At 43.6% G+C, this 23,590-nt stretch overlaps 1 protein-coding gene across 1 annotated transcript in view; it reads left to right on the top strand.

Moving 5' to 3' along the window:
- Nucleotides 1–22,643, top strand: part of LOC122936200 — a 59,357-nt gene extending 36,714 nt beyond the window's left edge. Inside the window, exons 6-7 of the mRNA XM_044292291.1 lie at nt 8,787–8,923; nt 21,434–22,643. Coding sequence (XP_044148226.1) covers nt 8,787–8,923; nt 21,434–21,781 — 485 coding nt within the window. The 3' untranslated portion in view covers nt 21,782–22,643. The remainder of the gene's footprint in view (nt 1–8,786; nt 8,924–21,433) is intronic.
- The last annotated feature ends 947 nt before the right edge of the window (nt 22,644–23,590 follow it).

The following is a 23,590-nucleotide window of genomic DNA, read 5'->3' as shown; positions in this document are numbered from 1 at the left end:
GGACCTCCTAATTAGGTGATATTTATGAACATACTACAATATATTGGAAGGCTGTATATAAGCAGCTGTAATCTGCATTCAAAGCACCACGTGTTAACGTCCCTGAGACTGCCTGTGAGAAGTGGTCACTAGGTGACGTATCCTGGACTTACAAATGCCGGAACGTAGGCTTGTTACCAGAGCGGCCAAATACGAGGTGGAATAGCGTAGGTAAGTTTGCATTAGTGCCGAAGACCACGTGGGACGACACGCCGAGGCACTAAACTCCGCTCCTCAAACAGGGACTGCAAAACTGTAAGTAACTGCCTGCAGCGATCCAATACACAAGGAGATCTTGACTAATAGTATACGGACACCTTGTGTAAGAACCTGCAAAGAAAGAATAAGGCACATGTGATTCTGTGTGTCATTGGTGTGGTATAAAACTTTAAATACCTGCGATATAAAAATCTAACTGCATGCTGTTTTAAAGGAAATTTAACGGGACACCATTGGAAGCACTTTCTTTATAGTTCACAACACAAGCTATTATGGACATCTAATCTTCCATGGCAGATGAAGGCCGAACTTTATTGATATTGTAGCTATATTCAATCCGGGATTATACTAATTATTTTTAAAGATATACAGTTGCAAGAAGAAGTATGTGAACCCTTTGGAATGATATGGATTTCTGCACAAATTGGTCATAAAATGTGATCTGATCTTCATCTAAGTCACAACAATAGACAATCACAGTCTGCTTAAACTAATAACACACAAATAATTAAATGTTACCATGTTTTTATTGAACACACCATGTAAACATTCACAGTGCAGGTGGAAAAGTATGTGAACTCTTAGATTTAATAACTGGTTGAACCTTCTTTGGCAGCAATAACTTCAACCAAAGGTTTCCTGTAGTTGCAGATCAGACGTGCACAACGGTCAGGAGTAATTCTTGACTATTCCTCTTTACAGAACAGTTTCAGTTCAGCAATATTCTTGGGATGTCTTGTGTGAATCGCTTTCTTGAGGTCATGCCACAGCATCTCAATCGGGTTGAGGTCAGGACTCTGACTGGGCCACTCCAGAAGGCATATTTTCTTCTGTTTAAGCCATTCTGTTGTTGATTTACTTCTATGCTTTGGGTCGTTGTCCTGTTGCAACATCCATCTTCTGTTGAGCTTCAGCTGGCGGACAGATGGCCTTAAGTTCTTCTGCAAAATGTCTTGATAAACTAGGGAATTCATTTTTCCTTCGATGATAGCAATCTGTCCAGGCCCTGACGCAGCAAAACAGCCCCAAACCATGATGCCCCCACCACCATACTTCACAGTTGGGATGAGGTTTTGATGTTGGTGTGCTGTGCCTCTTTTTCTCCACACATAGTGTTGTGTGTTTCTTCCAAAAAACTCAACTTTAGTTTCATCTGTCCATAGAATATTTTACCAGTACTGCTGTGATATATCCAGGTGCTCTTGTGCAAACTGTAAACGTGCAGCAATGTTTTTTTTGGACAGCAGTGGCTTCCTTATGTGGTATCCTTCCATGAAATCCATTCTTGTTTAGTGTTTTACGTATCGTAGATTCGCTAACAGGGATGTGAGCGTATGCCAGAGACTTTTGTAAGTCTTTAGCTGACACTCTAGGATTCTTCTTCACCTCATTGAGCAGTCTGCACTGTGCTCTTGCAGTCATCTTTACAAGACGGCCACTCCTAGAGTAGCAGCAGTGCTGAACTTTCTCCATTTATAGACAATTTGTCTTACCGTGGACCGATGAACAGCAAGGCTTTTGGAGATACTTTTATAACCCTTTCCAGCTTTATGCAAGTCAACAATTCTTAATCGCAGGTCTTCTGAGAGCTCTTTTGTGCGAGGCATCATTCACATCAGGCAATGCTTCTTGTGAAAAGCAAACCCAGAGCTGGTGTGTGTTTTTTATAGGGCAGGGCAGCTGTAACCAACACCTCTGATCTCATCTCATTGATATGACTCCAGTTGGCTGACACCTCACTCCAATTAGCTCTTGGAGATGTCATTAGTCTAGGGGTTCACATATTTTTTCCACCTGCACTGTGAATGTTTACATGGTGTGTTCAATAAAAACATCATAACATTTAATTCTTTGTATGTTATTAGTTTAAGCAGACTATGATTGTCTATTGTTGTGACTTAGATGAAGATCAGATCACATTTTATGACTATTTACTGCAGAAATCCATATCATTCCAAAGGGTTCACATACTTTTTCTTGCAACTGTATGTACTCAGCTTGTGCATTAAGTTTATAGATATATTTACTCAGCCCCAATGATATTTTTATCCAGCCACATGTTGGTGATGTTTTCTCACTGCTGGTATTTGGTTTGATATTATTGTCAATATTTTGAGAAACAGTGAGGAAATAACAATGCAGCATTGAATGGAAATATTGCCTTTATTAGTAAGTAGGTTGGGAGAAAAAACAAGGGAGTGTTTCTTTTACCATTGAGTGTGAATGCATCCCTATATTCAAATAGAGAGAACCACATATTTGACGATTAAAATTCAAACCAGAAACCGGAGTGTAATTGGTCACAGATTGCTTGCCTATTATTCGGATCAGAGGTTGATTATTTTTAATCATAGATTATATGTCTACTATATGGAACAGTAGTTTTTTTATTGTATGTTTTATGTAATTTTGACATTCTTATAGATCAGACATTCTTATTCTTTTGGGAATATTTTTATCTTTGTGCTAATAAATAGCTTGTATCCACAAGAGCCCGGATGATTGAGTGCTATCCCAGCTTAAAAGTTAGTTAGTTGCGGTGGGCTTTCTAAAGGTTTTTGTTTTAATTTTCCCAATTGGATCCCCTTTCTATCAAGATATCCAAGAAAGGTAATGAGGTGCTTTCGATCTCACACGTGACTCTGAGACCAATATTGTTCTTGTTAAGGGATTGTACTAGTTCTCTAAAATTGTCTTTCCGACCCCTCCAGATCAAAAAGACATCATCAATGAATCTACCCCATGTGATGACGTCCTGTATCTGGGTAATTGGTGGGTCCCCCAATATTTTTCTCCCACCAGCCCAGGAAAGAATTTCCATACGATAGGGCACATGGACACCCCATGGCAGTGCCCCTGAGCTGGTGGTAGAAAGTCCCATTGAACAAAAAGTAATTGTGTGTCAATATGAATTCTAATAATTTCAGTACCAGAAAGACCAGACATTGACTAATCCTATACATTTGGTAGCCACTTATGATTAAGCAGCAAATAAAGTCAGAAAGATATTCTCGAAATATTGGGGTACCCTACAATTGGATACTGATGTAAGGAGTGCGATTTCTGAGACTCCACAGATCACATATAGGAGGGGGCATAACCTCAGAGACCGTCTTGTTCATAGCCACTAAAGTGAGGCTTCAAAAGAAAACTGGAGTGTGGCTTCGGCTGGTCTGTGGTTATCACTGCAGTGGGTGTGTAATATGACCATTTATTATTCAAGGAAAGTCTTTCATTAGCAATGTTACTTATAAGGAATATTCCATAAACAGCTTTATTAATTGCTGTTCAAAAGGTCACCTACAAAGCGATATGTGAATGTGGATTAGAATACATGTGAAAAACGAACCGAGAACTCCGGAGAAGGATTGGGGAACATCTTGGCGACATGTCCCCTGGAAAAACATGTTGAATCCAACCATAATGGAGACTACTCAGGAATGAGATTCCAGGGCATTGAAGTTGTACCTTCTCTTCTTATGAGAGGAGGGAATTGGGATAAAAAGGTTTGAGTTAAAAACGGTCCAGCCTGGGGGTCTGAATGAGCAGTTACTCTTTGGATGTTATATCTGACCTAGAGCCCAATTTTCCCTCTATTGTACCCCATTTATTTAGCTTTTCTTCCTAGTGCCCCATGTAATAGACCCGTGATCTTGTATGCAAATCTTACTGTAAATATTATTTTTATTAAATCATAGAGTCCGAGAGACAATATGTATCCCTTGATACTCTAGTGCAACCTTAATGTATAGATCATTTTTGATATATGCTTAACAGTTCCTCAGAGAGTGTGTAGATATTGTATATACTTTACCAGTTATCATTTAGAGAGTGTATCAATACAAGCTCTGTCAGTTATCTTGCTACAGTCCAGCACATTCACTACCATACGGTGCTAATACTAAGGTAGCGCTGGGAATATCCAGGGGTGTGGTTGAGTAACCCTTCATGCCTTCGCCCAATTTCATTGGTTCCCCCATTCAAATAGTTTGACAGTACACACATGTCCCAATATAGGCGCGGTCATTCAGAGGTGTGTGCTAGACATGTCACTTGATCTGATAACATGATGGATCATGTGACAGATCATGTGTCCAAAGGGGTGGGTTCTCAGTCCACCCGCGCTTTGTTTAAAAAGCAGCAAAGGGCGGCTTGTAAAGCACAGCTGCCACACGCAGGATGCCAAACGCCGCCACATGTTTACCAGCACATGATTTTGCGGATGGAGGTAGAAGGATGCATCGTGCATGACCAACTGCCATCACCCATGAGACCTAAGTCGGTAACCAATACTTGGGTCATAGTATTATGAGTCCCCTGATGATTTGGCCTACTACCAAATGAAACGCGTTGGAATGTCTTGTTTGATTAATAATAGGGTCTCCCTGTTGCGCTCTCTGATGAAGCTGGGCAGTTAATGCAGCATAGGGACGGTCAGGGACACCTAGACTGGAAGGGAGTGTGGCTCAGAGGAGTCGTCCTTGTGAGGGTGAGCGATACTGCTCCCTGAGCACTATGTCCTTAATATAGGTATTACAGGGCTGTGTAGGGGAACTAACCCAGTTAGAGAATCCCCAGGACCACAATTGCACCTTAGTTGGATGACCTAATTATCTATAACTAGCAAAAGGATCTGGCTTCACATGGGTATATTTCATATATTTCATTTAATCTTTCTGTTAAAAGATATTGACAGTGACCTCTACAGAACCCCGCCCCACTGTCTGCTGAGCTGTGTATCCAATCCTATCCTGTGTGTTACTGTCCGCTGAGCTATGTATCTAATCCTATCCTGTGTAATACTGTCTGCTGAGCTGTGTATCTAATCCTATCCTGTGTGATACTGTCTGCTGATCTGTGTATCTAATCCTATCCTGTGTGATACTGTCTGCTGAGCTTTGTATCTAATCCTATCCTGTGTGATGCTGTCTGCTGATCTGTGTATCTAATCCTATCCTGTGTGATACTGTCTGCTGAGCTGTGTATCTAATCCTGTCATGTGTGATACTGTCTGCTAAGCTGTACATCTAATTCTATCCTGTGTGATACTGTCTGCTGAGCTGTGTATCTAATCCTATCCTGTGTTATGCTGTCTGCTGAGCTGTGTATCCAATCCTATCCTGTGTGTTACTGTCTGCTGAGCTATGTATCTAACCCTATCCTGTGTAATACTGTCTGCTGATCTGTGTATATAATCCTATCCTGTGTGATACTGTCTGCTGAGCTATGTATCTAATCCTATCCTGTGTGATACTGTCTGCTGAGCTGTGTATCTAATCCTATCCTGTGTGATGCTGTCTGCTGAGCTGTGTATCTAATCCTATCCTGTGTGATACTGTCTGCTGAGCTGTGTATCTAATCCTATCCTGTGTGATACTGTCTGCTGAGCTATGTATCTAATCCTATCCTGTGTGATACTGTCTGCTGAGCTGTACATCTAATTCTATCCTGTGTGATGCTGTCTGCTGAGCTGTGTATCTAATCCTATCCTGTGTGATGCTGTCTGCTGAGCTGTGTATCTAATCCTATCCTGTGTGATACTGTCCGCTGAGCTGTGTATCTAATCCTATCCTGTGTGATACTGTCTGCTGAGCTGTGTATCTAATCCTAGCCTGTGTGATACTGTCTGCTGAGCTGTGTATCTAATCCTAGCCTGTGTGATACTGTCTGCTGAGCTGTGTATCTAATCCTATCCTGTGTGATACTGTCTGCTGAGCTGTGTATCTAACCCTATCCTGTGTAATACTGTCTGCTGATCTGTGTATATAATCCTATCCTGTGTGATACTGTCTGCTGAGCTATGTATCTAATCCTATCCTGTGTGATACTGTCTGCTGAGCTGTACATCTAATTCTATCCTGTGTGATACTGTCTGCTGAGCTATGTATCTAATCCTATCCTGTGTGATGCTGTCTGCTGAGCTGTGTATCTAATCCTATCCTGTGTGATGCTGTCTGCTGAGCTGTGTATCTAATCCTATCCTGTGTGATACTGTCTGCTGAGCTGTGTATCTAATCCTATCCTGTGTGATACTGTCTGCTGAGCTATGTATCTAATCCTATCCTGTGTGATACTGCCTGCTGAGCTGTGTATCTAACCCTATCCTGTGTAATACTGTCTGCTGATCTGTGTATCTAATCCTATCCTGTGTGATACTGTCTGCTGAGCTGTGTATCTAATCCTATCCTGTGTGATACTGTCTGCTGAGCTATGTATCTAATCCTATCCTGTGTGATACTGTCTGCTGAGCTGTACATCTAATTCTATCCTGTGTGATACTGTCTGCTGAGCTATGTATCTAATCCTATCCTGTGTGATGCTGTCTGCTGAGCTGTGTATCTAATCCTATCCTGTGTGATACTGTCTGTTGAGCTGTGTATCTAATTCTATCATGTGTGATACTGTCTGCTGTATATCTAAGTCCATTGTGTGATACTATCTGCTGAGCTGTGCTTGTCATCGTGTAGCCCTAGCCTAAGGCTTACCTACAGCAGTGAAGAAAAATGGCTGGGTTGTTATGGAAACCTGGAGTAAAACTGTGTGTAAGTGGAGACTAAAAGCCTGCGAGCTTCTATTGGCTGATAAGGGACATGTGACCGTGTGCATGGCAGTTGGAGGCTTGTATTGGCTAATGCCGGTAATTTTTTGGGAATATCTCACGAACGGTACGTCCTAGAGAGCTGAGACCTGGTCTAAAACCTTCCCGGACACCTGATGTACCTGTGTGTCAATTACATTTCAGGACGCCAATCTTGTAAGACAGCTCCCTTTGTTTTGTTTGTGCACTGGTAATAACGCACTTTTTATATGTAATTATGCATATTTAGGGTCTTTATTTTAATGGAAATTTTAGTAAAAGTTAAGTATTAATAAGGTCACCTACTTGAATTGTTTAGTTTATAATTTATTGGGTTGCCTATTTATTAAAGAGCAGTGACTATTGTTACTATGATTGAGTGAATATCGACGTGAGCAGTGCAGCACTTTAAGTAAAGACCCAATTGGTTTCACTGGAGCAGCAGGCTATTCAAATGTTTCCTAATCTCAGACAACCCTTTTAATACCCTGTAAAAAAAAGCAGATAAAATTGGGTATGGAAATTTTTTATGTCTGAGCCAGACACAATTGATGAAAATATGTGTACTTTGGGCACTGGACATCAACAGCAGGACAGAAAAACAATGCATGCAATTTTTTTAATGTCCAGCTCATAAAATACTGATACCACTACATACAAAACTGTTCCCATAGAAAAGTATGGGATCAGTTTAGCCATTTTTTACCATTAGAGCAGTCCTACCCCAAGAGGCAGCAATTGCACATACTATGTCAGCATTTACACAAGGGCTAGATGCTAATCTAATAGTAAATAATAATATTAGTAAGTGGCATCAAAGGTTACAATTAGAGATGAGCAAAGTTTTTGATTCTACTAATTTGCTGAAATTAACCAATACATTTGATTTAGAATGAATTAATTCATCATGAATCACAAAAAATCAGGTATACCCAGGCCACTCTGCCTTATGGTATGGCTAAACGGAGCGGCTGTGCTGCAGGCTGGTTGCGGCCATGCTGCGGTGAAGAACAGTGCGGCTAAGGCTACTTTCATATTTGCGTTCAGAGCGGATTCGTCTGGGGTCTGCCCAGACGGATCCGCTGATATAATGCAGACGATGGGATCCATAGTGTAAAAGTAGCTCAGACTGATCTGTCCAGACTTTACATTGAAAGTCAATGGGGGACGGATCCGTTTGAAAATTGAGCCATAGTGTGTCAACTTCAAACGGATCCGTCCCCATTGACTTACACTGTAAGTCTGGACGGATCCGTTTGCCTCCGCATGGCCAGGAGGACACCCGAACGCTGCAAGCAGCGTTCGGGTGTCCGCCTGCTGAGCGGAGCAGAGGGCAAACGCTGCCAGACTGATGCATGCTGAGCGGATCATCATCCACTCAGAATGCATTAGGGCAGTACGGATGCGTTCGGGTCCGCTTGTGAGAGCCTTCAAACGGAACTCACAGGGGATGGCTATCTGTGGATTGGCTGGCTACACAGCATTATGGGTGATCTTGCATTCCTGGGCTTGTCTCATCTACACTTAGTATTGCTTTGTAACAGGTACAGCCAATATTTTAGGAAAATCTGATTCATTACCACGAAGCCCAATCAAAAATCCGATTAGTTGCAAATCAAAGTTTTACTAAACTTCGGAGGAAATTCCGCTTTAAATGCTTTGCTTTGCTCAACACTAGTTATAATTGATCTAACACTTAATTAAATATAATTGATCGCATTAAGTTACACTTGAAGGACCTGTGTCTTTTTTTAACCAAAGTACATGTAGCTATGTTTTTGAACTACACAGGAGGAAAGGGTCCATTAATATCATTGGAAAACTAAAATATTGTCTAATAATTTTCATACAGCAGATTAACTGTATTTCCTTCTTTTACAGTTTAGATATTGTGTAATACTCTGCATGTGTGTTTACACTATTACTCATTGTAACACCCTATCTTCCACAGATGTAATAGCTGAAGAAGTCAGAGTAGGATCCATCTTGGCTGTCTTTGCTTCTGTGGTAGTTGGTTCAATTCTGACAATTTACCTTATTCTGTACAGAAATGTGTTCTATCCTAAGCCACCCCTTCCTTCTAATCTGGTAAGCTAAAAAGTCATGGAAGGTAAATAGCATATCACTCAGATCAAAGAATTTGTCTTATCTTGGAAACCTTTTTCCACATTTCCTACTTGAGTATATGAACATCATAGAAATGGGTTCCCATTCTAAAACCCTTCTATGAGCCAGAACGAACGAGCCACTAATAAGCAGCCACTTTCATTCCGGCTGCATGTAATGCGGCATTTTCGCTGCAAACTGCAACTTCTGACATGAGCCAAGTTTGCCCGGGGGTCAACAACGGCTGCTTCTATGCCCAAAAAAGTATTTAAAGGAGTTTTCCAGTCACATAAAAAGTATGGCAGTTTGCTGAACCTGGTTTAAAAAAAATAAAAGCGTAAATCTATACAGTTATCCAATTACTTACTATTACACTGTCTTCCAAAATAAAAATTAATACTTACTGAAAACCATATCAATAGCTCACTTTGGGAAACAGAAAAGTGCACAAAAGCAATGTGCTTTAATAAAGTGTGATAGTCAGTATCCATGTACTACAGTGTAAATGCCACCACTGAGCATGACTTAAAAGACTACAAAATCCCGTAGAAGAACGAATCTGTACAAGTGCAGTATATTAGACAAATTGTTAGTAGGATTACACATGAGTCAGACATTGATATGGCAGATGGCACCATCACCAGAGCAATCACTACAGAGTGTGGTTGAAGTTGTAAATCTACCAAAATAAACTATAATGTATGGGATGACGAAAGGCAGCAATAAAGTGCAGTGTGCAAAACCATAACTATATGACTGCATAGAATAATTCATTCCCATAAAAAGTACAGTGCTGCAGTGCCGAATCAACTCCCACAAGACCATAAGTCACAAAATAAAGACCTAATTCATACATACAGTGCCTTGCAAAAGTATTCACCCCCTTGACTTTTTTCGTGTTTTGTTACATTACATCTTTAAGGTTAATGTGTTGTTAATATGAATTTTATGTGATGGATCAGAACACAATAGTCGGTGAAGTGAAATGAGAAAAATATATAAATAAAACTGTTGTTTAGAAATAGAAAACCGAAAATTGGCATGTGCATATCTATTCACCCCCTTTGTTAAAAAGCCCATAAAAAGCTCTGGTGCAACCAATTACCTTTAGAAGTCACATAATCTGAAATGATGTCCACCTGTGTGCAATCTAAGTGTCACATGATCTATCATTACATATACACACCTTTTTTGAAAGGCCCCAGAGGTTGCAACACCTAAGCAAGAGGCATCACTAATAGAGTTGCGCGGACACCTGGATGTTCGGGTTCGAGAAGTTCGGCTGAACTTCCCGAACTTTTCGGCACTAAAAAGGCTGTAAAACAGCCCAGGAAAGGGCTAGAGGGCTGCAAAAGGCAGCAACATGTAGGTAAATCCCATGCAAACAAATGTGGATAGGGAAATGAATAAAAATAAAATAAATAAAAATTAACCAATATCAATTGGAGAGAGGTCCCATAGCAGAGAATCTGGCTTCACGTCACCCACCACTGTAACAGTCCATTCTCAGATATTTAGGCCCCGACACCCAGGCAGAGGAGAGAGGTCCCATAACAGACAATCTGTCTTCATGTCAGCAGAGAATCAGTCTGCATGTCATAGCAGAGAATCAGGCTTCACGTCACCCACCACTGTAACAGTCCATTGTCATATATTTAGGCCCAGCACCCAGGCAGAGGAGAGAGGTCCCGTAACAGAGAATCTGTCTTCATGTCAGCAGAGAATCAGTCTGCATGTCATAGCAGAGAATCAGGCTTCACGTCAGCCACCACTGCAACAGTCCATTGGCATATATTTAGGCCCAGCACACAGGCAGAGGAGAGAGGTCCCGTAACAGAGGATCTGGCTTCATGTCAGCAGAGAATCAGTCTGCATGTCATAGCAGAGAATCAGGCTTCACGTCAGCCACCAGTGCAACAGTACATTGTCATATATTTAGGCCCAGCACCCAGGCAGAGGAGAGAGGTCCCGTAACAGAGAATCTGGCTTCATGTCAGCAGAGAATTAGTCTGCATGTCATAGCAGAGAATCAGGCTTCACGTCAGCCACCACTGCAACAGTCCATTGTCAGATATTTAGGCCCAGCACCCAGGCAGAGGAGAGAGGTCCCGTAACAGAGGATCTGTCTTCATGTCAGCAGAGAATCAGTCTGCATGTCATAGCAGAGAATCAGGCTTCACGTCAGCCACCACTGCAACAGTCCATTGTCATATATTTAGGCCCAGCACACAGGCAGAGGAGAGAGGTCCCGTAACAGAGGATCTGGCTTCATGTCAGCAGAGAATCAGTCTGCATGTCATAGCAGAGAATCAGGCTTCACGTCAGCCACCACTGCAACAGTCCATTGTCAGATATTTAGGCCCAGCACCCAGGCAGAGGAGAGAGGTCCCGTAACAGAGAATCTGTCTTCATGTCAGCAGAGAATCAGTCTGCATGTCATAGCAGAGAATCATGCTTCACGTCAGCCACCAGTGCAACAGTCCATTGTCATATATTTAGGCCCAGCACCCAGGCAGAGGAGAGAGGTCCTGTAACAGAGAATCTGTCTTCATGTCAGCAGAGAATCAGTCTGCATGTCATAGCAGAGAATCAGGCTTCACGTCAGCCACCACTGCAACAGTCCATTGGCATATATTTAGGCCCAGCACCCAGGCAGAGGAGAGAGGTCCCGTAACAGAGGATCTGTCTTCATGTCAGCAGAGAATCAGTCTGCATGTCATAGCAGAGAATCAGGCTTCACGTCAGCCACCACTGCAACAGTCCATTGGCATATATTTAGGCCCAGCACCCAGGCAGAGGAGAGAGGTCCCGTAACAGAGAATCTGTCTTCATGTCAGCAGAGAATCAGTCTGCATGTCATAGCAGAGAATCAGGCTTCACGTCAGCCACCAGTGCAACAGTCCATTGTCATATATTTAGGCCCAGCACCCAGGCAGAGGAGAGAGGTCCCGTAACAGAGGATCTGGCTTCATGTCAGCAGAGAATCAGTCTGCATGTCATAGCAGAGAATCAGGCTTCACGTCAGCCACCACTGCAACAGTCCATTGTCAGATATTTAGGCCCAGCACCCAGGCAGAGGAGAGAGGTCCCGTAACAGAGAATCTGGCTTCATGTCAGCAGAGAATTAGTCTGCATGTCATAGCAGAGAATCAGGCTTCACGTCAGCCACCACTGTAACAGTCCATTGTCATATATTTAGGCCCAGCACCCAGGCAGAGGAGAGAGGTCCCGTAACAGAGGATCTGTCTTCATGTCAGCAGAGAATCAGTCTGCATGTCATAGCAGAGAATCAGGCTTCACGTCAGCCACCACTGCAACAGTCCATTGGCATATATTTAGGCCCAGCACCCAGGCAGAGGAGAGAGGTCCCGTAACAGAGAATCTGTCTTCATGTCAGCAGAGAATCAGTCTGCATGTCATAGCAGAGAATCAGGCTTCACGTCAGCCACCAGTGCAACAGTCCATTGTCATATATTTAGGCCCAGCACCCAGGCAGAGGAGAGAGGTCCCGTAACAGAGGATCTGGCTTCATGTCAGCAGAGAATCAGTCTGCATGTCATAGCAGAGAATCAGGCTTCACGTCAGCCACCACTGCAACAGTCCATTGTCAGATATTTAGGCCCAGCACCCAGGCAGAGGAGAGAGGTCCCGTAACAGAGAATCTGGCTTCATGTCAGCAGAGAATTAGTCTGCATGTCATAGCAGAGAATCAGGCTTCACGTCACCCAACATTGGAACAGTCCATTGGCATATATTTAGGCCCCGGCACCCAGACAGAGGAGAGGTTCATTCAACTTTGGGTAGCCTGGCAATATAATGGTAAAATGAAAATAAAAATAGGATTGAATGAGGAAGTGCCCTGGAGTACAATAATATATGGTTAAGGGGAGGTAGTTAATGTCTAATCTGCACAAGGGATGGACAGGTCCTGTGGGATCCATGCCTGGTTCATTTTTATGAACGTCAGCTTGTCCACATTGGCTGTAGACAGGCGGCTGCGTTTGTCTGTAATGACGCCCCCTGCCGTGCTGAATACACGTTCAGACAAAACGCTGGCCGCCGGGCAGGCCAGCACGTCCAAGGCATAAAAGGCTAGCTCTGGCCACGTGGACAATTTAGAGACCCAGTAGTTGAATGGGGCCGAACCATCAGTCAGTACGTGGAGGGGTGTGCACACGTACTGTTCCACCATGTTAGTGAAATGTTGCCTCCTGCTAACACGTTGCGTATCAGGTGGTGGTGCAGTTAGCTGTGGCGTGTTGACAAAACTTTTCCACATCTCTGCCATGCTAACCCTGCCCTCAGAGGAGCTGGCCGTGACACAGCTGCCTTGGCGACCTCTTGCTCCTCCTCTGCCTTGGCCTTGGGCTTCCACTTGTTCCCCTGTGACATTTGGGAATGCTCTCAGTAGCGCGTCTACCAACGTGCGCTTGTACTCGCGCATCTTCCTATCACGCTCCAGTGCAGGAAGTAAGGTGGGCACATTGTCTTTGTAGCGTGGATCCAGCAGGGTGGCAACCCAGTAGTCCGCACAGGTTAAAATGTGGGCAACTCTGCTGTCGTTGCGCAGGCACTGCAACATGTAGTCGCTCATGTGTGCCAGGCTGCCCAGGGGTAAGGACAAGCTGTCCTCTGTGGGAGGCGTATCGTCATCGTCCTGCCTTTCCCCCCAGCCACGCACCAGTGATGGGCCCGAGCTGCGTTGGGTGCCACCCCGCTGTGACCATGCTTCATCCTCATCCTCCTCCACCTCCTCCTCATCCTCGTCCTCCTCGTCCTCCAGTAGTGGGCCCTGGCTGGCCACATTTGTACCTGGCCTCTGCTGTTGCAAAAAACCTCCCTCTGAGTCACTTCGAAGAGACTGGCCTGAAAGTGCTAAAAATGACCCCTCTTCCTCCTCCTGGGCCACCTCCTCTTCCATCATCGCCCTAAGTGTTTTCTCAAGGAGACATAGAAGTGGTATTGTAACGCTGATAACGGCGTCATCGCCACTGGCCATGTTGGTGGAGTACTCGAAACAGCGCAACAGGGCACTCAGGTCTCGCATGGAGGCCCAGTCATTGGTGGTGAAGTGGTGCTGTTCCGCAGTGCGACTGACCCGTGCGTGCTGCAGCTGAAACTCCACTATGGCCTGCTGCTGCTCGCACAGTCTGTCCAGCATGTGCAGGGTGGAGTTCCACCTGGTGGGCACGTCGCATATGAGGCGGTGAGCGGGAAGGCCGAAGTTACGCTGTAGCGCAGACAGGCGAGCAGCGGCAGGATGTGAACGCCGGAAGCGCGAACAGACGGCCTGCACTTTATGCAGCAGCTCTGACATGTCGGGGTAGTTGTGAATGAACTTCTGCACCATCAAATTCAGCACATGCGCCAGGCAAGGGATGTGCGTCAAACCGGCTAGTCCCAGAGCTGCAACGAGATTTCGCCCATTATCGCACACCACCAGGCCGGGCTTGAGGCTCACCGGCAGCAACCACTCGTCGGTCTGTTGTTCTATACCACGCCACAACTCCTGTGCGGTGTGGGGCCTGTCCCCCAAACATATGAGTTTCAGAATGGCCTGCTGACGTTTACCCCGGGCTGTGCTGAAGTTGGTGGTGAAGGTGTGTGGCTGACTGGATGAGCAGGGGGAAGAAGAGGAGGAGGAAGCCGAGAAGGAGGAGGTGGCAACAGGAGGCAAAGAATGTTGCCCTGCGATCCTTGGCGGCGGAAGGACGTGCGCCAAACAGCTCTCCGCCTGGGGCCCAGCTGCCACTACATTTACCCAGTGTGCAGTTAGGGAGATATAGCGTCCCTGGCCGTGCTTACTGGTCCACGTATCTGTGGTTAGGTGGACCTTGCTACAGATGGCGTTGCGCAGTGCACACTTGATTTTATCGGATACTTGGTTGTGCAGGGAAGGCACGGCTCTCTTGGAGAAGTAGTGGCGGCTAGGAACAACATACTGTGGGACAGCAAGCGACATGAGCTGTTTGAAGCTGTCTGTGTCCACCAGCCTAAATGACAGCATTTCATAGGCCAGTAGTTTAGAAATGCTGGCATTCAGGGCCAGGGATCGAGGGTGGCTAGGTGGGAATTTACGCTTTCTCTCAAATGTTTGTGAGATGGAGAGCTGAACGCTGCCGTGTGACATGGTTGAGATGCTTGGTGGCAGAGGTGGTGGTGGTGTTGGTGGTACATCCCCTGTTTGCTGGGCGGCAGGTGCCAACGTTCCTCCAGAGGCGGAGGAAGAGGCCGAGGCGGCAGCAGCAGAAGAGGCCGAGGCGGCAGCAGCAGAAGAGGTAGCAGGGGGAGCCTGAGCGACTTCCTTGTTTTTAAGGTGTTTACTCCACTGCAGTTCATGCTTTGCATGCAGGTGCCTGGTCATGCAGGTTGTGCTAAGGTTCAGAACGTTAATGCCTCGCTTCAGGCTCTGATGGCACAGCGTGCAAACCACTCGGGTCTTGTCGTCAGCACATTGTTTGAAGAAGTGCCATGCCAGGGAACTCCTTGAAGCTGCCTTTGGGGTGCTCGGTCCCAGATGGCGGCGGTCAGTAGCAGGCGGAATCTCTTGGCGGCGGGTGTTCTGCTTTTGCCCACTGCTCCCTCTTTTGCTACGCTGTTGGCTCGGTCTCACCACTGCCTCTTCCTCTGAACTGTGAAAGTCAGTGGCATGACCTTCATTCCATGTGGGGTCTAGGACCTCATCGTCCCCTGCATCGTCTTCCACCCAGTCTTGATCCCTGACCTCCTGTTCAGTCTGCACACTGCAGAAAGACGCAGCAGTTGGCACCTGTGTTTCGTCATCATCAGAGACTTGCTGAGGTGGTATTCCCATGTCCTCATCATCAGGAAACATAAGTGGTTGTGCGTCAGTGCATTCTATGTCTTCCACCGCTGGGGAAGGGCTAGGTGGATGCCCTTGGGAAACCCTGCCAGCAGAGTCTTCAAACAGCATAAGAGACTGCTGCATAACTTGAGGCTCAGACAGTTTCCCTGATATGCATGGGGGTGATGTGACAGACTGATGGGGTTGGTTTTCAGGCGCCATCTGTGCGCTTTCTGCAGAAGACTGGGTCGGAGATAATGTGAACGTGCTGGATCCACTGTCGGCCACCCAATTGACTAATGCCTGTACCTGCTCAGGCCTTACCATCCTTAGAAGGGCATTGGGCCCCACCATATATCGCTGTAAATTCTGGCGGCTACTGGGACCTAAGGTAGTTGGTACACTAGGACGTGTGGATGTGGCAGAACGGCCACGTCCTCTCCCAGCACCAGAGGGTCCACTAACACCACCACGACCATGTCCACGTCCGCGTCCCTTACTAGATGTTTTCCTCATTGTTATCGTTCACCACAACAACAAAAATATTATTTGGCCCAATGTATTGAATTCAAATTCAGGCCTTTTTTTACAGACACCTAACACTATCTGGCTATCTATTTAGGTACCGTATTACACTAATACAGGCACAGCAGTAACCACCGATTTAGCTGACTATGAATTTGAGGCCTAGTATTTAGGCGCTGGGTGACAGGTATACGTTTTACGGACAGAATTAGACTGGGATATGCACAGTAGCGTGTGTGTGAAGTTATTGAGAATGACCCTATCAGCACCTTGATTCTGATATACCCTTTTAGGGATGTATTTAAAGTAGGCCTGATACAGCAGAAACCACTAAATTAGGAAATTGCTAAATTGGGAATTGTATTTCAACCCAGAACAAAAAATGTGCTTTGACGGACACTAAATAACTTGCCCAGCCACAACAGTACAGCAGTAACGACAGATTTAGCTGGATATAAACTTGAGGCCTAGTATTTAGGCGCTGGGTGACAGGTATACGTTTACTGACAGAATTAGACTGGGATATGGCCAAAAAATAACCACACTATTGATGGTTAAATGCACTTGGTGTGACAGCTTGACCAACCACACTACTGAGGGTTAAATGCACTTGGTGACAGGCGCAGCTTGCCCCTGATGTAGTATATGGCCAAAAAATAAACAGACTATTGCTGGTTAAATGCACTTGGTGTGACAGCTTGACCAACCACACTACTGAGGGTTAAATGCACTTGGTGACAGGCGCAGCTTGCCCCTGATGTAGTATATGGCCAAAAAATAAACAGACTATTGCTGGTTAAATGCACTTGGTGTGACAGCTTGACCAACCACACTACTGAGGGTTAAATGCACTTGGTGACAGGCGCAGCTTGCCCCTGATGTAGTATATGGCCAAAAAATAAACAGACTATTGCTGGTTAAATGGACTTGGTGTGACAGCTTCACCCTGATGTAGGATTTAGCCAAAAAACAACCACACCATTGAGGGTTAAATGCACTTGGTGACAGCTTGCCCCTGATGTAGTATATGGCCAAAAAATAAACAGACTATTGCTGGTTAAATGCACTTGGTGTGACAGCTTCACCCTGATGTAGGCTTTAGCCAAAAAACAACCACACCATTGAGGGTTAAATGCACTTGGTGACAGGCGCAGCTTGCCCCTGATGTAGTATATGGCCCAAAAATAAACAGACTATTGCTGGTTAAATGCACTTGGTGTGACAGCTTCACCCTGATGTAGGCTTTAGCCAAAAAACAACCACACCATTGAGGGTTAAATGCACTTGGTGGCAGCTTGTGCTGGCGCAACACAAGACACAAAATGGCCGCCGATCACCCCAGAAAAAAGTGACTGAAAAACGCTCTGGGCAGCCTAAAAACAGTGAGCAATTCAATAGCAGCAGTTCAATCATCCACAGCTGTAGATCGATAAATGGATGGAGTCTTTTGGAGAAGTTAATCAGCCTAATCTCGCCCTACTGTCGCAGCTGCAACCTCTCCCTACGCTAATCAGAGCAGAGTGACGGGCGGCGCTATGTGACTCCAGCTTAAATAGAGGCTGGGTCACATGGTGCTCTGGCCAATCACAGCCATGCCAATAGTAGGCATGGCGGTGACGGCCTCTTGGGGCAAGTAGTATGACGCTTGTTGATTGGCTGCTTTGCAGCCTTTCAAAAAGCGCCAATAAAGTGACGAACACCGAACCCGAACCCGGACTTTTACGAAAATGTCCGGGTTCGGGTCCGTGTCACGGACACCCCAAAATTCGGTACGAACCTGAACTATACAGTTCGGGTTCGCTCATCCCTAATCACTAACCAAACGCTGCCATGAAGACCAAGGAACTCTCTAAACAAGTAAGGCTACTTTCACACTAGCGTTCGGCTGTCCGCTTGTGAGCTCCGTTTGAAGGGGCTCACAAGCGGACCCGAACGCTTCCGTCCAGCCCTAATGCATTCTGAGTGGACGCGGATCCGCTCAGAATGCATCAGTCTGGCGGCGTTCAGCCTCCGCTCCGCTCAGCAGGCGGACACCTGAACGCTGCTTGCAGCGTTCGGGTGTCCGCCTGGCCGTGCGGAGGCAAGCGGATCCGTCCAGACTTACAATGTAAGTCAATGGGAACGGATCCGTTTGAAGATGACACAATATGGCTCAATCTTCAAACGGATCCGTCCCCCATTGACTTTCAATGTAAAAGTCTGGACAGATCCGTTCAGGCTAATTTCACACTTAGAAATTTTTTGACAATATAATGCAGACGGATCCGTTCTGAACGGAGCCACCGTCTGCATTATATGAGCGGATCCGTTCAGAACGGATCCGCTCTGAACGCTAGTGTGAAAGTAGCCTTAAGGACAATGTTGTTGAGAAGTACAAGTCAGGGTTAGGTTATAAAAAAATATCCAAATCTTTGATAATCCCCAGGAGCACCATCAAATGCATCATAATCAAATGGAAAGAACATGGCACAACAGCAACCCTGCCAAGAGACGGCCCCCACCAAAACTTACGGACCGGGCAAGGAGGGCATTAATCAGAGAGGCAGCACAGAGACCTAAGGTAACTCTGGAGGGGCTGCAGAGTTCCACAGCAGAGACTGGAGTATCTGTACATAGGACGACAATAAACCGTATGCTCCATAGAGTTGGGCTTTATGGCAGAGTGGCCAGAAGAAAGCCATTACTTTCAGCAAAAAACAAAAAGGCATGTTGTGAGTTTGCAGAAAGGCATGTGGGAGACTCCCAAAATCTATGGAGGAAGGTGCTCTGGTCGGATGAGACTAAAATTTAACTTTTCGGCCATCAAAAAAAAGCTATGTCTGGCGCAAACCCAACATATCCCATCACCCAAAGAACACCATCCCCACAGTAAAACATGGTGGTGGCAACATCATGCTATGGGGATGTTTTTCAGCAGCCGGGACTGGGAAACTGGTCAGAGTTGAGGGAAAGATGGATGGTGCTAAATACAGGGATATTCTTGAGCAAAACCTAACCAAACACTGTGCGTGATTTGAGGCAAGGACGGAGGTTCACCTTCCTACAGGACAATGACCCCAAACACACTGCTAAAGCAACAATTGAGGGGTTTAAGGGGAAACATGTAAATGTGTTGGACTGGTCTAGTCAAAGCCCAGATCTCAATCCAATAGAAAATCTGTGCTCAGACTTAGCGATTGCTGTTCACAAGCACAAACCATCCAACTTGAATGAGCTAGAGCAGTTTTGCAAGGAGGAATGGGCAAAAATCCCAGTGGTAAGATGTGTCAAGCTCATAGAGACTTATCCAAAGCGACTTGGAGCTGTAAAAACCGCCAAAGGTGGCTCTACAAAGTATTGACTATTTTGTTCTATTTGTTGTTTGCTTCACAATAAAAAATAAAATAAAAATCTTCAAAGTTGTGGGCATGTTCTGTAAATTAAATGATGCAGATCCTCAAACAATCCATGTTAATTCCAGGTTGTGAGGCACCAAAATACGAAAAAAGTCAAGGGGGGGGGGGCGGTAAATACTTTTGCAAGGCACTGTATGCTCTTTGTACACCAACTGGGAAGTCAACAGTTTTGTTGCATTACCGATTCATTCTTCTATAGGAGCTTTACTAAAAACTAATTTCCCCAAAGCAAAAGATAAAGTATATAAAGTATGTAAGCCTGTAATAAACTAGAACATAAGGCCTTTAAAAAATATATATATAATGTGACTGTATAGCAAAAACTATAGAGATTATAAACCTCTAAATAGACATACATAATGTCCTCTGCAGATTTATAGAGAAAATAATCCAAAATCAAAATACAATAAAATGAATAAAATAATTCACAAAATCACAGGTCAGCTCTAAACCGCTAAATAAGTAAGTGAACTGTCACAAAAATAAAAATAAATAAAGATAGGAACGTAAAACGTCAAGCAGAAAAAATAGGAAAATAAAAAGGGGGAGATGATATATAGGATATTTGTGACTTCTATTGAAGTTGAATATGATAAGTTGCTCCAGTTAGATATGGGAGTCAATATCAGTAATTACCATCATAGTGATGGTATGAAAAAATTATTTATTGACACCCAAAAGAATAATGACCTTATGATTTGACTACCTCCATGGTATTGACCTTCCATAATGTACATAGGGGATCATTTATAAAAACTGACACAGCCTGTGGACATGTTGACCTTAAATTTCATTCTCCCCCTTTTCGCACCTCCTCTCTTCGGCCAAAAGCTTTCTGTTTGTGAAAGGTTTACCAGAGTGACAAGGTGCGTGCTACATGTCAGTAATTATGAATGAAATAAGCATATAAGTTATATTTAGTATGGAATATATGTGTGATAAGTATTTACTTCATAACTTGGTAAGTTTCTATTGCAATGCTCTGTGATAAAAATTGATGATTTATGGTAGATCGTACTTGAAATTCTTGTACATGTCCTATAAAATATGACCCATTATTACTGGAAGTCTGGAACCTTGTGCTCTCCAGGTGATCTCTCCTGAATGTAAAGAATAAATAATTATTGAACCTATAGTAATACTATAATATATATTTTTCTTTAAAAATGTCTGCTTCAGTAATGTTTAGAAATAAATGAGTGGTGGGTGCTCATAGAGGACAAAAGTCAGTAATGTGACTTGAAGCTATTAGGTTCTAATGTCAAATCTGTAACAGGGCCCTATCATGTTCCATTTATACTATTACTTCCATATTTTCTGGGGTGGGCCTAGGGGCCTTCTCAGACACAAGGTCTTGGGCAGTTACGTAACTAGAAATGACTGGGCCCCACAGAATTTTTTTTAAGTGACACATCCTCCCATGAAATTCTTCACAACCTCTCTCCTCTTATACAACCCCACTCCTGTTGCTAGTCAAAATTGATTTCTTGGGCCAACAGCTGCTGTCTGTCCATTTTCTACATTGTCTCTGTTTATAATGTCATTACAACAATACTGCTGAGGGGGCCCTTACAATAAAATCTTTTAGGCTTTCTCCTAGGTGGGCCACATCCGAGTTCAGACCCCAAAGAAGCCACTTCCCCTCCTTCCCCTATAGCTACGCCCCTGGGCCTGGGTGCAACTACTACCTTTGCATTACCTCTAGGCACGTCCCCGCTTTTATTGTTTTATCCCATTTAACTTTGTCTTTTTGCTTCTTTAAAACAGATTTTACATAATAAGAAATCAAAACCAAGTGACTACAAAGCTGATGGTACATTTATGGCCCCCTCAATATTTGAAGGAATGGAGTTTTCTAAATATATTCTTGCATCTGATGAAAAAGAACAGTCACAAAACAAGCGCTATGTATCTACTGAAATTAGGAGAAAAGACTATGCCAACTGTAGAAAGAAAGACTTTGACCAGAATGTTCTCCTAGACAAAACAGTGGAACTAAGAAACTCAACTTATGGAACAAAACCCTTTCCAGTAGAACATCCAAATGTTTGGCTCAAATCTCAAGCAAGATACACAGAGATAGAAAGGTCTCCACATAATTTACCCTTTTTTTAAAGATAAAGGCTATTATAATGAGTTTATTGCAAGTGTTGAAATGTACCAAAATCCAAGAAACACATACACAAATCAGGATGACAATTTAAGTCACGTATACAAAAATGATCCACAACTCTCGTATAGCAACACTTCTGGCACAGATGTTTAGGCACTTTCCAGTTACAAATAAGATATGTTCTTACAAAGACCTAGTAAAGATGTTACTTCGTACATAAAGCTGGCATTACACATTAGATTAAAGTCAGCTGAACTTGCTGATTTCGACAGGACCAGCCGTACATCTAATGTGTATGGTGGCCTCCTGACTTTTGCCTTTGGGGAAGAGAAGGACCAAGCAGTTGGATTTCAACATGCTTGATTCTTTTGTTCTTAGGGGAGATAAGCCACTGCTTGAGATGTGTGACAGTGGCCTATTCCTCTCTCCTTATTGAGAACACAATAAACAATATGATGCATGGCACTCAAGGTGAAGGCATGGGTGCTGTAAGTTAGGGTTCCCAGCCCAACTCACTAACATTCAGGATGCTGTTGAAGGTGGTTTATTTATTATTTTGTTTACTCTTCTGTTAATCATTCTGTCCATTGGTAGTTTTTCACAGTTTTTGCATTTTACACAGAATGTTACTCTTTTACTGCTCAAAGCAACCTCCACCCTCTCCCTCAAATACCATATCATCCAGTATTATACTACCCTCTTTAGTTGCAAATGGTCAATTTGTACCCTTTTGTTATCCTCTAGAAACACAGTCTCAAAAATTATTTTCGTTTGATGTAATCATATCTATACTATTTTCATTTGATCTAATCATGTCTATGCTATAAGTTTAGATATATTTCCTGGTACGATTTTACCCCTATATCTGTTGACATCTTATAACATAGATAAAGTAATTGTCTAAAATGAATTTCTGTATATAATATCTATTCTATTGTACTGTATAAAAAAGGTCATAATGGACCAAAACGTCACACAAGACGTACTGATTGTCTGAAAAAACAAAAATAAAAAAGACGCACTGTTTTCACCTGAATCTAAGGAGTGCTGAAGTTTCTTTTTTTTATTGAGAATGCAATGACATTTGTCCGAGCATGAATGTATATGTATAATGTACAGTATATAGCCCATATTAGGGGTTTTCAAGTATTTAACAATCAGTGACGAGTGGCAGGGGCAATATTCGAATTTGCAATATTTTGCAAATATTAATCATATATTCGCGAATTCGAGAATTCGTAATCTCCAGTCATTTTCTTGATTGCGAAAATCGGCAATTGAAAATTAGCGATAAAAATCTGCGATACTAAAATTTGCGATCAACACTACTCCTAAAGTAAAAAATATTGCAGCCTTCTCATTGGCCCACAAGCAAGAAGCAGTGAGGGATCATGGGTACTGATAAAAAAAATCTAGAATATTCGCGATTAAGAAGATTTAGCATTATATTCTAGATATTCCCGAATTCTCGAAGTGGCAATATTCGTGATAAAAATTAGCGATTAGAATATTTGCGATCAACTCTATTTAACAGCACATAATGTAGAACTTTTCTACTTATAACAGCCAAATCTGTATTTCTATGGTTATACTGCTGCCATATTTTCAACCCTGCCATTATTAGAAGATTTTTATCTCATTATTTAGGCAATACATTTTATTAAACTTCAGAGGTAGTCCATGAGTACACGAGGATCGTGCATTACTAATTTATCTGACTACTAACAGAATTCTATAACAATATGTATGGTATTTTTTTAAGTATAGAACGGACTTAATATGATTTTCACCGGTTTTCAAAATTTCACCGG

The sequence above is a fragment of the Bufo gargarizans genome, chromosome 4 (assembly GCF_014858855.1).
Source record: "Bufo gargarizans isolate SCDJY-AF-19 chromosome 4, ASM1485885v1, whole genome shotgun sequence".
Classification (NCBI taxonomy): domain Eukaryota; kingdom Metazoa; phylum Chordata; class Amphibia; order Anura; family Bufonidae; genus Bufo; species Bufo gargarizans.
The sequence above is the reverse complement of the archived record's forward strand: the minus strand, read 5'-3'. Positions and strand labels throughout refer to the sequence as shown.